General features: G+C 50.8%; 1 protein-coding gene across 1 annotated transcript in view; it reads left to right on the forward strand.

Moving 5' to 3' along the window:
• Positions 1-1,566: 1,566 nt before the first annotated feature.
• Positions 1,567-16,874, forward strand: part of GNG12 (G protein subunit gamma 12) — a 29,567-nt gene continuing 14,259 nt past the window's right edge. The window contains exons 1-3 of the mRNA XM_087731807.1: positions 1,567-1,662; positions 9,978-10,035; positions 10,668-10,767. Of these exons, the coding sequence (XP_087587933.1) occupies positions 10,763-10,767 (5 nt within the window). The 5' untranslated portion in view covers positions 1,567-1,662; positions 9,978-10,035; positions 10,668-10,762. The remainder of the gene's footprint in view (positions 1,663-9,977; positions 10,036-10,667; positions 10,768-16,874) is intronic.

Below are 16,874 nucleotides of genomic sequence, written 5' to 3' on the forward strand. Positions count from 1 at the left end.
GACTGCGCCAAGGAGAGCAACAACCAGGCTGCATCAGCGTCAAACAGAACACGGCCATGGAAAGGACCACGGAGGGCTTTTCCTGATGCTTTCAGCCCTGCTGTGCAGCCGAGGAGCAGCTCAGGATGCCGCGTGGGGACACGCTCTGCACAAAATTGGTGTGGGCTGGTGATGAGCACAGCCGCTTCCTCGTCTCTCCCCACGATGGGACTGGCATTTCCTCCCATCCAGCTGCTTCCCCTTCCTTCCGTCTCCTTTTTCCCAGTCTCAGTGCCCAGTCCCTCCCAGGGAAGGCGACCAGCTGAGAGCTGGCAGCAGAGTTTGGGTGCTGGGCACGGGGCTGCCTTCCCCCTGTACCGCCCGCAGCTGCCCTGGCCTCCCTTCGGAGGGGGAAGCCCAGTGTCCAAACCCAGCATTGCTGCAAATAGCCAAGGAGGTACGGGAGAAACATGGAACTCCACATGTTCACATGTCCTCCTGGAGTTTAACAGCAGCGAGTCTGGTATAAAAACAAGACCGAGACCAAACTTAGTCTGATCTAATGAGCACTCCTGCGGGCTCCCAGGCAGCAACCTGTATTTAAGTGTTAATCAACGCCCTCCTCTGCCTCTGAAGACAAATGTATTCCCGAGCAGTTCACAGCATCAAAGCACCCAGGCCCGCAAGCAGAGGCACGTCGGGCCCGTTCGGGCAGCAGACAAGTCTTTGCAGGTGCCAGGCCTGCTCCTCCCTGGGGGCTGGTGCTGCCCCCACGCTCCTGCAAACCCCACGGGACGCCCAGCTCGTCCCCGGGCGCAGGGGCACAGGGATGCTCCAGCCGGTCCAGCGTCCGGGATGCTCAGCCACTGCACCCTGCAGGCCAGCTCTGCTCCAGTCTGCGGGCACACACTACTCCTGTTGCAGTCCCTTTGGAAACAGCGTTGGCGGGTCTGAATCCGGCCTTCGGAGCAGGAGAGACTGGATTTGGTTGTGCAATCTCCCCTAGATCTGAAAGAGGAGCTTTGAACCTCAGGCGCTTTGCACGTCAGTCACCTGCACGTCTCTATGGGGTTTGGTGGATGGTGGGGTTTGGGAATGGGCACCGCATTTTGTAAAAACTCCCCGTTCCCATGTCCTGCTCCCTGGGGCTGCGCACACTCGAGCTCAGGAATAAAAAAAAATTAAAGTTAAAAAATTAAAATATCAATAATATCTTTCTTAAAAGTGTTCACGCTTGCTGTACCAGTGCCTGAGTCTCACCAGGGAAGATGCGACAGCTCTCCAGATCAGGAGGCACCCAACACGCTGCCGCCGGGCTACAGGCTGTATGAATTCCCTGATGCTTATGTCATCATGATGTCACACCAGCAAAAAAATGCCATTATACCTTAAAAAAAAAAAGAGGAGAAATCCATTTCTAACGTGAAAGCAGGTATCCCACGAGCTGGGAAAGCGGGGGGGCCGCGGTGAGGCAGGAACGCCGTATTTTCGGGATGCCCGAGCCCCCGCTGGGAGCGGGGAGGCCCCGCCCACACCCGCCCGGCCCCGCCCCGCCCCTCAGGGGCGGGGCGGGGCCGGGCGGGGTGGGCGGGGCGAGCGCAGGCGGTGGGCGGGGCCAGGCCGCCCGCTCGCTCCGGTCGCCCGTGGAGACGGGCTGCGGGCGGAGGACGGGAGCGGCGGGCGGTGAGTGCCGTGCCGGGCCGGGCCTGGGCGGGGAAGGGGCACCGGGTCGGGGGCTCTGCTGACCGGGGGACGGCTGCACGGAGTCGGGGGGCAGCGGGAGGCGCCAGCGGGAGGCGCCAGCTCGGCCCCCGTTGGCGGCCGGGCCCCCCGGGTGGGCCGCGGGCGGTGCTGGGCCCGGCGGGGCGGGCTGGGCCCGCGCGGTCCCCGGGCAGCTTTTAGGCTGGTTTGGGCTTTTTGTGGTTTTGGTTTTTTTGTTGTTTTTATCCTCCCCCAGCTCTCCTGAGGAGCAGTCCCGGCGAGAGTCAGCTCGGAGCCGCTTTGATGCGGTTCAACAAGTTGCGTGCGACTCCTGAAAGGGCCGAAATCTGCTCAAATTATGTAAAAAAAAAAAACCAAAACAATAAAAGAGGCCTTTCTCTTGGAGACAAGGTCTGTGCAGCAGCAGACGGCCTTCCCAGCGCCCGCCTCCATCCCTCCAGACCTTCTGTATGGAGGCGATGGATGCACAGGGCTGGGGGTGGGAGACGGCGGAGGGGCATCCCCAGCCTTCAGATAAATCCTTTAAACTTGATCTGTTTTCGTGTTCCCGCTCCTCAGGCGGTGGGCTTTCCTCCGCCCCGCTGGGGTCGCGGCGCTCTGCTTGACGGAGGAAGTTTCCCATGTGCGAGGAGTTGTGGGATTAGTGTGGGAAGGAGTTTAATTAGTGGTAAGCGTCATTATTCAAGGAGGTTTCATGTTGATATTGAGAAGATTACACACCCCGCTGCAGTAATAAGTTTACTTTAGTAACTTTTAAATCGCAATACTCTATTCCAAGCTGAAATTCTTTACTTTTTTTGAGGGGGAAAGGGTATCTGGAGTGTATATTGTGTTTTTAGCCTGGTGCTGTTGGGAAGGAGGACCCACGCTGGGCCGATGCCCATCTCAGCCCATCCATCTCCTTCCCCCCTCGCTGGCACTGACCCTGCCGCTGGTGCGTGGGGGACACTGGGGTCTTGTCACCGCTGGAGGAAAGGCAGCAGGACTTGCGTCAAAGTGTGCCTTCGAGCTGGGGGGGATTTGTCGCATCAAACACGACGGGGACAGACACCGGAGTTACTGCAAAGCAGAGGAGGGCTCGGGAAGCCAGGCTGAATATGTAGGAAGCTCGGCCTCGTTAGTTCTGACGATCAGGAAACAATTTGATTAGCACGGCATATCAAATTGAATTCACAGTAATTTGTCAGGCTATTAGACAGCATTTCTATTGACTTAGAGCTAATAGCATCAGCGACAAGTTACTTGTTTGCATTTATCTTGGTTGTAAATTGGTTTAGAAATAAAATTCTGTGAGTAAATAGCGAGTACTGGACAGCAGTAGCATTTTATGCTACTCCAGTAGCACTAAATGAGATTGAGGGATTAGTACACAGTTAATGACTTCTCAGTCCCATATTTCATCCTTGCGTTGAACGTATTGCAGTCATTTAGGATAGCTTTAATCAAGCACTAAAGCAGCAAATAAACTCTAAAGGAGAACAGTGGATGGGGTCTGGTGCTGTGGTCAAGCTCACTTGTGTAATCACCCAGCTGATGGGACCACCTTCATTTAAAATTTAAGCTTTATTGCTATTTGGAGAAGTTTGGGAGGGCTCCCAAACAGCAGACACCACTGGTCAGAAGCAGCATCTCTCATCTCTCACTGGCATTATACTTTAATGCAAATATCGAGTTGTGCTGTAGGTTTCAGAGACTTCTTTTGTTTCAGATACATGTCTCTGTGGCTATATAATAACTTTTTTTACGAATACCAAAAGTTCTTAATTTCTTAGGCTCTTTTCTTCAACAGACTTGGTATATTTGAGCCAAATTCACAAATTCTCTGCAGTGCTGCAAGATCTGGGATGCAGACAGTAGCATGGTGATGGCTCCACAATCCCTTCAAATGTTGCTGAAATGTTGAGTCTGTTGTGGAAGATGCTAAACACGACAGCTCTGCGGGGTGGGAACATGCTTCCTTCCCGGGCACAGCTTCCCAAACCCTGATGCATCATCCTTTGATTAGGCGCTGTTGCAAAAGCAAATTCAAATTACTGCAGAAGTTTGTGGTACAGCCCCATAAATCCTCACCCTGAGCCCTTTCACTTTGTCCCCAGTGCCAGAGCAGAGATTACCACAGGAGCTGGCTTCATGGGGACAGAGAGAAGTACTTTCCAAACAGCGTATAGTTAGCATGGGAAGCACCACCGCAACCTTGGCCAAGCTATGGAGCAGTATTCCTGGGAGGATTGTATTGCTGCAAATTCATCTGCGCTTCCAAAGACTATAGGAATGGCTAGGGCTCGCGGGTCTCGCGTTCTAGCACAGAAATGCCGTTGTGCAGAGGTAGGAATCGGTAGTGAAACTTTCGTTAGCTTTAATGGAAGGGGAAAGCAAGTTCCCCAGATCTTGAAAGTAGTTGTGGACTTGCCATTTCTTAGGAAATTGAAGCTGCAGATGTTCGATGACTCTCGGGATTTGCTTCATATTAATCACTGCTGGAATCGTGCAGCTATTTTCTGAATTTTGCAACATTACACAACTAGACCTCATTTTTCTGAACCTGAATGTTCATCCTGCATTCAACACTGTGGTCTCTTCTGAAATCACATCTTTTCTGCACCCAGCAGTAACCTATAGAGGAATGTAGTACGGAGGGAGAAGAGAAAATACTAATGACACAAGCAAAAAGTTTTCACTCTGTATTTTGCAAGGATTAATGAGAAGTAGCAGAAAGAGCAGGGGTAGTGACGAAAGTCCTCAGAGTGACTGAGTTACAGTAGGATTCTCTGTGGGGTTTTTCAGAGGTAGGTAGAAGCGGGAAGGTGGGGGGAGCGGTGGGGGTACCCAGGGGAGCTGGGAGCACGGAGCGGGCATGTCTGTCCCCGGAGAGGCACGCAGCTCGGGGGGATCCAGCATTCCCATGTACCATGACAGCGCTCGATACTGTGGAGCAGCTCAGCCCCCTTCTAGCCGGGTGTCCGTGGGGAGGAGGAGGTCCTTAAAACTGAGACCTGGGGTACAGCGTACCCCGCATCTGCAAGCTCTTTGGTTCCTGGGGGCCCCCAGGCAGCGTAGCCTGCCAGCGTGGGTGTGGGCATTTCATAGCTTTGAGATGTTCAGGGACACCATCGCCTGTGTATTTTTAGTTGTGTTCCTTTGAATTTTTGGTAAAGCAGGCAATGTGTTTATATTCAGCTTCCTGTATCTGTATCAGCCTCTTGGCATGTGATGGAGTTACAGAGTAAAAAAAAAAAAAAAAAAAAAAAAGTGTGCTGTAAGGATTATTTGTATTGCAGCAGCTGACGACTGCAGGATGTGGCCTCTGAGATGCTGCGGGTCCTGAGCCCCCACATGAGGGCTGGCACCCCATGTTGGCTCCCATGGGCTCGCCCAGGACTCGTGCGTCAGCTTGGGGTCGTCTCCTTCTTGTTTAAACAGTCAGCTCAACTTGAAGCAGGAACCAGGCTTGCTTTTCCATTTGTTTACACCGTTTTAACTCCCGTCCTTTCTGCCGTGTCTTTACAAACCTGCCGTACCGGAACAGGTTACTTTTTGGCATGTTTTGGTTTTGGACGTACGCATGACCCGAGCCTTACTGCTTCCCCCCGCTATGCCTCCGCTCTGACACACGGCGTCGGCTCCGAGCCCTCGCTTGCCATGCGGGTAAGGATCCTCTGACGCCGGCTCTCCCGAGCATTTGGAGGTGGCACAGCCGATCTTTGCCCTGGTGGGTGGGGGGCAGCCCAGTTCCCCGGCCCAGGCTGTGCTGGCAGCTGCACAGGCCGATACCGGCAGTGCTCTGTTGAATCATCCCCTCGCTATTCATAACCTCTCCTTGTGCAGAGGCAGTTGGAGCACACGGGAGATTTTGCCTGATCTTGCTGTTTAAATTATAGTTATCTTTGTGCAATGCTGATTATCTTTGTGCGAAAGCTCCCCCAGCTAGGTGCTGATATCCAGAATCACTTCTTTCCCTTGCTGGGGCAAGAACTGGGCAATTCAGAAGCTGACACTAAATGCACATGAGAGCGGGTGGCTGTGTTATTTGTAGGGGGGGGTGTAGAATTAACCATGGGGAAGAGAAAAGGTTTTCTGGTGCTTTAAGCTGAGGAGAGCAAAAAAACCTCCCTCCCAGTTTCTGTTGTGATAAGATGATGCCATGGGACCCAGCGCTGCCCTCGCAGCCTCCTTCAGCTGTGTTGGGCTTCTGTACCAGGGAAGCGTAAGGTAAGGTGCAGGATGTTCTCGTGAGGGACTGGTGGATATCATTAGAAAGGGAAAATATGGGCTGAGAACCAGGGAAAGCCGTTGTGGCTATGAAAGCTGGTGCTGCGGGTCTGGCTTGCGGAGCAGGAACCGCCGCAGCCATGGGAAGGGTTGGGAAGCTCTGCAAGCGGGGACTCGGTGGTGACGGAAGGGTATAAAGGTGGCCCTGCAGAGGAGAGGGCTTATTCAGCAGAAACAGCCATTCTAATTGTTTATAAATTTAAGTTTTAATTTAAAATTGATTGTAATGTAGGAAGTCTGTCTCCAGAAGGGCCTTTCCTGGGCTGTCTGTCCCTAATTGGATACGTTTAGATTTCTGTCCTCTGTTGTTAGGTCTTTGGGCTTAAATTTTCTTGGCGACTGGTGCAGTCTGCAGTTCTGAGATACTTGATGTATCTGTGTATACCTTTTCAGTTAATAAAAGAAAAAAAGGTTCTTTGCCATGTCGTTAATCATCTCGATGAATAGCCAGAGTATTTCCAGAAGAAAATTTCCTTTCTGTTTTTAAAAACAAAATCAAGCAGATACCAAAGGCATTTACGCTATTTCTTGTGTGCTGCCATATCACAGTGAAGTGCAAGAAATTTTGTCCCAGGGCAGTTCGTTATAGTTTGTGTTAGAAAAACAAAGTTCTTGTGAAGGATCCCGTGCCATACTATGGTGCAGCTTTCAAAATCTTCCACTGATGATCTTCCTCTCCCTTGTTGATCCCGCTCTTCAGTTGTCCTTATTAATCACCGCCAGCACAACTGGCAAGAAGTTATCCTCTCTGGAAAGCTCCACTGTTGTAGGAAATACTCGAGGAGAACATAAACCAGCATGCAATATGAATTTGCAGTCGTGTAACAGTTCTGCAGAAGCCCAGGAGCTTTTGTTTCTGAATCAAAATAATTCTGAAAGCATCTCCAACTTCATTCACCAGGAGAAGGGTCCATCTGTGCTGCAGAGGAAGAAGTTAAGCAAGTGCAACAAAAAGTCTCAGAAATGTGAGATTACATGGAAAGAGCTTGTTATTTGTGTTAATGAAAATTCGTAATCTTTCAGCCAAGCTCTTGTTTTCCTGCATCATCTTACTCTTGTAAGGCATGGTACAAAAGGTGTTTTGTTCTCCTGTTGCTTGTTTTTGCAGCTGTCTGGAGTGTGTGTTAAACCACTGGGGTCGCTGCCCTGAAAATGTAGAAGTTGGTGGTGGTATACGTAAAATACTCTGTTTTGTTGGTCGTTGCTGTGAATAAGTTTGAGCAGATCCCAAAATACGTTTTCAGCTGTGTTTTTAGATCAAGCCAAAAAATAAGTCAGGCTTTCTGGTCTAAGCTTGGAGCTGGGATAAGCAGAAAATGTCGCTGACAGTTTTGGGAGATGGACCATCTTCTTTCCAGCCAAATACGGTTTATGTTACTGTAAAACTTGCAAGGGATTCATCCTGCAAAGCAGGGAAGCTCCAGCTGGAGCTGGCTGCCAGGGCCCGTGGCACAGGAGGACCCGGGCTTGGGCAGCTGCCCTTGGCCGGAGGGTCTGGGACCAGTTTGGCAGCAGTATTTCCTCGCCTCTCTCCCACGTGCCCTTCCCTGATTTATTCCTTCCCGAGTCTGGCCTGACCTCTGAATGCTTACGCTCCAGCTATGCAGCATGTCTTAAGGAGGGTTTCGGAGGGGGTGCATTACACCAGCCTCAAACTATGCTAGTAATGTTGGGTTTGTGGGTTTTCATGACTAATTTGATAGGAGCTTTGATTAGGCAGGAATATCGAGTCTTTATGGCTCTAGGGTGGAAAGCGGCCCCTATGAGCCATATTTTTTTTAGATGCATTTAATGATTGTTTTGACTATGTGTTTTGATCTCCATCAGGAAGCAGAAGTCAACAGATTAAAATTTTTCTTACTTTTCCTTAACAATTGTCAGGGTGTGTGACCAGAGCGAGGACTAGCACAGATAAGCAAAGCAGAAGCTTTTCCATTGAAACTCGTATTTTGCGCGGCACAGCTGTCACACGTATGTAAAGGAGGGTTACGCATTGCATTTATTTTTGTTTCCCTGCTGTATGTGAAAAGCACAAGCTTGGCACTGGTACAACAAGGACTGGCTGCGGCGAGGCAGACTCTTTTTGAATGCAATTTATTTTGCTACTCCATACAATGATTTTTAACAGCAGCTATTAAAGTTTCAATGCCATTTCCAACACGGGAAGTGGCGTGTGATTTATAATGGGGTCGCTGCCCGTGCTGCCAGCCCATGGCAGTCAGCACCTCTCTGCCTTGTTGAGGACCATCCCTCGGGAACTTTCAGTGCTTTTTTTTTTTTTTTTTCCCCTTGTTTCCTGGGAATGGGGGAGCTGAATTGCTCTGGCTCCTCCGACCCCATCGTTGCTGCCTGGGGAAGGCTGGGGGCTGCGTGCAGCCCCTCTGCCAAAGCCTTTCGTGGTCACTGTGTGCTGCCGTGTGCCAGCCAAAAGGCAACAGCCACCCGCTCCTACCCTCTCCCCGCTGGTGGTCGTTGCTATCGCTTTGCCCCCGTGAATCACTCTGCGTTTAGTATGCCGGGAATTGGCTCTCCATTTCATGCATACCGGGGCTTGTAAATCTTGTAGCTAATTGCGTTATTCGGCCGGTTACTGAGTGGTGCCAGGGCTCTGCGCCAGATCTCCGCTGGCCATTTGGCAAATGGCGGTTGTTTTTCTTCCAAAAAGTGTCAGTGGCGATTCTGGATCCTGCCGTGCCCTGGTTAATGAGTTGTCTGTGCCCCAGCTGCTTTGCCAATTTAGTAAATGCCTGGTGCATATAATCTGTTTTGTACCGTATTTGACAGTGGGTGTCTCTACAGGGATACAAAGGTATATAAACACACATTATAAATTACAGGAAAGGTTAACATAGCAATTACCAGTCAATGTTAGATTATTAGTTGCTGTTTTTAGAACTTGACGTGTATTTGCACACCTGTGTGTGTATTGCACTGAATGTGCACGCCCTTAGGCTTCATGCAGCAGCAAAGCAATGTGAATAAAGACAACTTTATTTGTAAATAAAGTCCCCCCTCTAGCTATCACAGAAGGCATGTCACCTTATGTTTTTTGTCACCTTCTCTTTTACCCATAGCATCAAGGCAGCCAACTTGGTTTGTGTTTGTATTATAGACAGATATTTTTAAACAAATAAACCCTTGTCGTCTTCAGTCGCTGGTTTCTGTTCTTAGCAGTGCTGAGCTGTATGTATTAGGTGCACACCTCCACTACCGTTCATGACCAAAATTCTTAGAAAATTGCTTCCCTCATTGAATTGTCATTGTTGTATGGTTTTAGTTTAAAATTAGCGTTTTATACAATGAAAATTTAAGAAGGGCGTTGCATATAGCATGCTCCGGATTTGCCAGTCTTGGAACAGTGAACAGTATCTGGTGCAGGAACTTGTGCTTTTTAGGACTGATCAAATTCCAGGATTTTTTTCTGGGTGTGTTAAGGCCTCCGTAGGAAACGTGGGCTCTCGGATTTGTTTCTCCTGTGGTTTAAGCACAGCTGCTAGAATATATCAATGGAGGCTTACATCTCAGAGTAGTCTAGAGGAGGCAAAGGAATACATGTGCCCAACATCAGCTATGCTGGCACTTAATGTAAACCTGCTCAGGGTTTTACCCTGAGTAGTTTAACTCGTTTTAAAGCCAGTAGCTTTTCTAACAGCTGCCTCTAAATCTCGTCTCGTCTGCCGAGGTCTGGGTGGGACCTCCGCCTTGGGAGCATGGGCTTCAGGAGGAGCTGTAGTGGCAGTGAGGGGTCAAAAAGGCTGTGAAAACGTGTTGACTTCATTCACATTTGGGAGGTGGCCAGAGGGAATTGGCCACCCATGGCCATATCCTTGGGAAGGGAAATAGGGGAGCTGGCCATAAGAAAGGTTTGAGGTAGATTTTTCAGTAAGGCCAATCTCAAAATACTGTAGTCTTTGTGACTAGAATTAAACCACAAGTGCTAACCCTTCTTAGCTTTGGCTTTCTTGCGCTATGAAGTACTTACAATTTTTATTTTACTCTTGTTTCAGGATCATTACACCAATAAAATCAAAGCAAGCTGGACACGTAGCAAGACTGCCTATGTAGGTGAGTTTCCAGTACACACTTGTTCCTTTCTTTCATGCAAAATATAAAGCAGCATGACAAGTCTCAAACCCCAGTGATTTAATTTTGTTCTGGAGTAGAAGAAATATGAAATACTCGGCAGCTTTATGGAGGAGAGACCACAAGGATGGCACTGGCTCTGTGGTAGGCGCGTCAGCCGGGCAGGCTCTGTGCGTGCCGCTCAGTGCAGTGCTGGCTGTTGCCCACTCTGTATGGCATTAGCAGCAGTGGTTGCTGGTACTCATTCATCTCCCTTTTAGCTACCTGACCGTCTTCCCATTCAATATTGGGGAGCAGAAACGCTGTTTTAAATGGGCTGCTTCTCCCATGGAAATTAGGCTTTTCCTTGTTTACTACACCAGTTAGCAAAGGGCAGCATGGAAGCCTTCATAATTTCTGTATTTGCTGTGTTACATGTATATTGTTTGACCATCTCAGTATGCAAATTCCTCTTCCTGTATTTGCCCCTTCCTTAAAATAGGTACTTCAATAAATTAACATAACCAAGAAGCTCGTGAAATACTTTGCACCCTGTTGGTGGCTTTGAGCTCAGAACTACAGAGCTCTTCACAGAGCATCTCCCACCAGTGTCCTCGGCTTTATCTCTCTTTCAGACTGAAGAATTTGCTGAAGGTCACGTAACCTGAGGCCAAGCTGGATCTCGTGACTCCCAGTCTGGTGCTTTAATCACGGACCACTCCTGCTTTACATGCTGTAAGATGAACTGGTTTTGATACAACTAAAAGTCTCTTTGCAAATGTCTCTTTGTAGTTTGTGTATGTCTTTTCTGGTGTGAGTTAGCTGGCTAGTGCCCTGTGGGGAGAAACAGGTACCTTCTGTGGGGAAACTGCACCACAGTTCGTTAGGGAGCACAGGTTTTCTTTACTAATGACTTCAGGCTGATGTCTTTAAAATACTACTGCTCAGATGTTTTTCAAAGTAATCTTGATCTAGAAGTCAGTTTTCATGGCTTTCATTTGTACTAAAGATATAAAAAGCTAAGTCAGAAAAAATGCGGAGGAAAATAAAAGCGTTTTTTTTCCACTACTCGTTTCCCAACAAGTAAATTGGGTTTGACAGAATCACAGGTATGGAGGCTGACTTTGAAAATCAAATGTAGCTTTAGCCCAGTTTTGATAGGCAGGATGGTACTGGGATAACTTGTAAAATGGAGGTTATGAAGGAATACATCCTTAATTAAATACCCAGGACGCTAAATCCAATTGAAGATCTTGGGAGTTGTCTGTTTTGTTTCATTTCACATTATTTTGAATTTTTATACATTTTAGAAAGACTAATTAAGACACTGGCAGTATTGTTTATAATTTAAAAAAGATTTCAACTGTAGAATCTGTAAATATTCTCAAGTGTAAATTCTCTGAAGAAGGAAACACCACAAATTCATGTTCTGTGCTTTAAGGAGCTTTATTCTCCATGTGCACTGACAGGCTGCTTGCCTCTGGGGCAAGCAGGTGTATCTGCATGCCCAGACTTCCCATTGCTAACCTAGCCCTAATTACTGCACTTTCTCCAAGCGATACAGATGGAAGTAGAGTTTGTTGTACTGTATCTTTTCTGCTGTAAAAGTGGTTTTGAAATCTGCTAGTATATACCGTAATCCAAACGAGGTGAACAGACTGAACAGAGCTGAGGCATGCTCGTCCCCTGCTTACACCTCACTTTTATACCTCTGATGTGTAAAACCCTGTCTCTGTGTTTGCTTCAAGCTCGTGTTGCGTGTAAGATCTGTACTTGTGCAGGCTGTATAAAAGACCAAGCGACTTTGTGCAAAACAGAAGCTTCTGTGCCCAGCTGTGCCCAGCAAAACAGAAGTTGGGTCTTCTGGGGCGCCCGAGTTTCCCTGATCCCTTCAGCTGTGGTGCTGTGCAGGGTGTGCATCCCAAAGCATCCATGTCCTTCACAAAAAACGCTGTGTGCAAGTAGTGCAGCTGCCAGATGTTTCAGTTTTCTGTGTGCATCGTATTACTGTGATCCTTGAATACGCAAGGGAGTTGTTTTTGTTTGGGGAGAATCTTGTTTTCTTTTACCAAACACAAACTTCTTCTAGTGTGTGTAAAATATTTGTGCTGTGATTGTAAATATTGCGTGATACCTATTTAAAAATCAAGTCCTCCTCACCTGCCAGGAACCAGCTAGCCATCACTGTCACTGCTGCTACTAACAGTTTGGTTTGCAGTAGCTGCAGAGGCAGGAGTAGAAACCTTCCCCTGGCTGCCGGTCCCCTGCGATGGCAGCTAGTGCAGGCACCACAGCTGGCAGCCACAGCCTCGCTGATGAAAACTACCCAGGCCTTGGCTGGGGCTGTGCGGAGGGAGGGCGAGGGAGCGGGGTGCTGCTCACGGCCCCCCGTGGTACCCCCAGAGCCAGTGGGGAGGTTGTGGGCAATCACAGTCGCCGTTTTCCCTGGGAAGTTTGCATCACAGGTCCTGTGTTCAGTACTGCAAAGTGCACGAGCACCTCGGAGTCCTTCTCCTCACAGTAAGCTCTGGCATATCACACAATCTTGTCTCTCCTTTTGTTGGGTGTGGTATAAGTATCATAAAGAGAGAAATGACCAGAAAGCATCTCTAATCCCTGTTTAATTTTAGTACTCAATTCTGTTTCCTTGCTGAGGGCAGGGCTCTGATGTTTTCCTGTTAACCAGTAGCATAGCAGAAGGAAAAGATTTCAGCCGCGGTGTTTCCCTCCGCCGGGCGTCTCGCCGTGGTTTCCACTGGGTGTCAGCACGGCCCCGCGTTGGGGCCAGGGCGGCAGGAGCCCTGCCAGCCCCTCTGGGCTTTCCCTTTGGCTGCACCCACCGCTGGAAAAACTAGGTTGGCTGCATAGGCAGAGCAAGGTGCTGGCTGAGGTGCAGCTTTGAGATGATGGGATCACCCTGCGCAGGCGCAAGAGGTGGGTGAGCTGGGAAGGGGCTGTTTTGCTGGAGGTACTGTTTCCTTCTCCGAGCAGAGCAACCGGTTGGAGCAGGAGGAGTGTTGAACATGCCCTCCTCGTTCCAGTGCTCTCTAATTAGGGTTACATCTGGGACAGTGGGTCCCCATTTCTGGAAGATCACCGTGCATAACTTTCATAGTATTTACTTTGAAGGTGTGGATGTGATAAAGAGTGCTCCCAGAGAGGTGCTGTGGATATATGCATGCAGGAATCGGTGTGCGCTGGGCTGTGTCCGGCAGGTGTGGCAGATCAGGGCTGCTCACCTTGTGCTTCCTCCACACCAACCCTTACACTCTTTTTCCACACTCGCTATGCATCCTGGCTTCCCAAGTCCTTTATAAAATCCTTGGGCCTGCTGCCTGTCCTGCCAACCTGAGGCACTTCCTTCAGGCCCCTCGACTTTCTGTGGTCAATGTTAGGTGAGAAGAAGCATCCCTGAGGGCAATTTGGGTTTCAGGTGGGTAGAGGCATCCCCCGGATGCACCTTTCTCCCACCTGCTGCTGCCATCGGGGTCACCTCGCAGGGGCTGGACAGCAGCAAAAAGCATGTGCCCAGTCCCGCTGCGCAGCAAAGAGAAGGTGGTATTGGGGAAGGGGCCTGGGGATCCCCCGCCGCTCCATGCGGGAGGGCAGGAGCGGCCGGAGCCCTACGCTGGGATGCTCAGCCTCGGCGCAGGGAAGAGGAGAGCACAGCCTCCCAGTTGGCCGTGGGAGCTGGCATCTCCTTTGCCCAGGTGGTTGTGGAAGGGCGCCGCTGCGTGCCGGGGCGTGCAGGATCTGGGGGGGCAATGCGTTGACGCTCTCTGGGACTCTGCTCCACATCAAATGCCGTTCCCCTCCAGGTCTGCTCCAGCGCAAAGAGGGAAGCAGTTTGGCTGAAGGTAGTGCCAGGCGCCTTGGGATTCCTCCAGCAGATTCTTCCCTCGGGCATCTAAACATTAAAAAAATCAAGGCCATGAAATATCACAATGACAGAGACTTTTTGACGCTTGCGTGCAACCATGTTTCTGTACCCTGACATACCTGGTTATGTATATACCCTCAGAATAGAGTTGTTTATTTCTGCACCCAGCTATGGCCTTTAATGCCAGCGTCAGGCCTCTTGGCTTGGACTCGGAGAGTTTTTAGGTTCTGCAAGTCATAACAAACCTGCTCCCGAGCAGCCATGTCTGCCCTGTAGGAAAACCAACAACCAGCAGTCAAGTCCCAACCAGCCGCCAGCCTTCATGCTCCCACACAAGTGCCTGGGAAAGCGGCACGTGCAAAAGCACTCGCAGCACCCGGAGAACCTGTGGAAACCTTGCACTGAAACACCCCACACCCTGCCTCTGTGCCTGGTGCACGTAGTAAGTGGTGCACGTAGCCCACAGTCATCCCAGGTGCTGGAGAGGGGCTCTGGCATCAGCCCCTCCTTAAAATACCTCCTCCAGGGGCCATTGCAGCTCTTCCTGCCCGCTCCCCATGAGGACTGACCTTTACTGTAGCTGCTGGTGCCTCTCCATGCTGCTTGCAGCCGCTCTTCCTCTTGCTGCCTTCGTGCTCCTCCCAGCCTCCCGAGCCCATGTATGGTGTCCTGCTTAACCAGGCTGGGGGTGAAGGGGGGGTTTGCCTCCTGCAGTGCCTGTTCCCCCTGAAGCAGACCGCTGACGGGCTGCATGGTGCTGAGCAGGCAGCTCCTTTGAAGGTCCAGCTGCAGTCGCACAGGATAAGTGCTGAGGCGGGAGAGGAGGTCCTGCTCACCATCAGGAGTGGGACAGGGTCTTTGCACGGGGGCAGAGGGGCTGCAGAGCGCTGCCTGATCAGGGGGTCACCCCACTGAGGAAGGAGCACCCCTGCCTGGTGGTGGCAATGAGCCCCAGGTGGCAGCTCGCTGTGCTGTCCCAGTTGCATCCTGGGCAGTGGCATGGCTCAGTCTTGGGAGGAGCAAGGGGCTTTATAGAGCAAAAGCAAAACTTGTGTAAGCGCAGAAAAGCAACCATAGAAACACCATCTTCCTGCCCAACAAATCTATTCTCTGTATTTTCAGAAGCAAAATTGCTGACTTCAGAGATAGGCGTAAGCACCTGGCTTTTTATTCCTGCTAGCTCTGGAGAGTGTAAGTAGGTAAGAGGAGAGAGCCAGATCTGGTGTTTGGTGCTGTGTTATTACCGAATTGTTTGCAGAGTCCCAGCTGAAGGCAGCAGGGGTGAAAGGGTGCCAGCGAGGATGGTGTTGGTAAGTAAGGACACTGCAAAATGTTTTTGCAGACAACACTGTGAAGTAGCGGGGAGTCATTGGTGTAATTTGGTGGGCAGAGTCTTTATTGTTGGTGGCGATATGCAAAACGGATCCAGCTTAAAACTGTTTCAGCAAAGACCGGGGAGGTTGCAGGACTGGGGACAGTTTCACTTGCAAACCTGCAGCATTTGTTGTGGAATCACTGGAACCGTAAATACGAGCTCCCGTGGTACTATGTTGTGGTTGTTTTTTGGAGCAGAAACGCTGCCCAAAAGCCACCCGGCACCGCTGAGCACCTCCTTGGGATGCATGTTCTTCTCCTGGCAGCAGCTGTGCCCGGCGCTGGCTTTGGTACCCAGCTCTGGGCAGAGGCGAGGAGCGTGGGCTGGGTGCAGCCCAGCCCTTGAGCAGCTCCGTCCTACCACTGGTCACACTGCATCCTGCTGCACGGGGCGCTCAGCAGTGCGAGGGGTCTGTCTTCACACATGGCCTAGCAAAGGTCCAGCCTCAGGGCCAGGAAACGTTTGCCACCCCGGGTTCAATCAGCATGCAGGAGCTCTGCTCTCCCGACAGCCCACATAGTTTGGGAAGCAAGGGACCAGGCAGCCGTGCAGGCAGAGGGAGCTTGTGTCCCGCCGTCCCCGCGTTGGTCTGCCGTTCTCCTGCTGCAAGTGACCCCTCGGTGCAGTGCATCGACCCCACGGTGCAGGGCATCTGTGTGATTCCAAGCCCAGGCACGAGCCTGCACCTCTCTTGTTGATAAAACGCTCGTGGCTGGTTACGGCCGTGGACAGCCCTGGGCTCGCAGCGTGCTGCTGTGTGCTGGGGGTTTGGACCCCCATGAGGGATGTGTGAAGCGATTTGTTTCTTTGTCAGAAAAGCAAAAGAAACACTTGGGGGTTTCTGGCTTTGACCTCGTCAGGCTGCTTGTTTGTTTCTTTTTTCTCTATTACTGTGTTTTTAAGAGAAGCAAAATAATTTCCGTGGTGGTGTTTGTTTCTTTTTTCTTTTTTTTCCTTCAGCAGGCTCACGCAGGCAGCAGCATCCAAACATTTCCAAGCTGGAGGAGCTCCCGGCGGCGATTCAGCGCCGGGTGCAGGAGCAGCAGTGGCGGCTCCCTGGGGCGCACGCTCCTCTGTCCTGCAGGGGCACAGCAGGGGCGGCCACCCAAGCAAAGGCTGGGGCTGCTGCAGGGGCATTTGCAGTGGGTGCTGGGCAATGCCCTTGTCGAGGAGGGATCCCCTCTGCCAGCACCCCCTGCAGCGTGCTGCGGGGGGGTCACCGGGAAGGCTGGCATCCCCCTCTGGTTTGGGGCCAACTGTATGAGATTCAACAAGGCTCAGTGCTGCACTTGGGTCACAACAACCCCATGCAACGCTACAGGCTGGGGGAGGAGTGGCTGGAGAGCTGCCTGGCAGAAAAGGACCTGGGGATGTTGGTTGACAGCTGCCTGAACATGAGCCAGCAGTGTGCTCAGGTGGCCAAGAGGGCCAATGGCATCCTTGGCTTGTATCAAGAACAGTGTGGCCAGCAGGACCAGGGAGGTGATAGTGCCCCTGTACTCGGCACTGGTGAGGCTGCACCTCGAGTACTGTGTTCAGTTTTGGGCCCCTCACTACAAGAAGGGCATCGAGGTGCTGGAGCGTGTC

Source organism: Nipponia nippon, unplaced genomic scaffold (assembly GCF_047370975.1).
Source record: "Nipponia nippon isolate SJK-2023a ecotype South Korea unplaced genomic scaffold, ASM4737097v1 scaffold_5, whole genome shotgun sequence".
In the NCBI taxonomy this organism is placed as follows: domain Eukaryota; kingdom Metazoa; phylum Chordata; class Aves; order Pelecaniformes; family Threskiornithidae; genus Nipponia; species Nipponia nippon.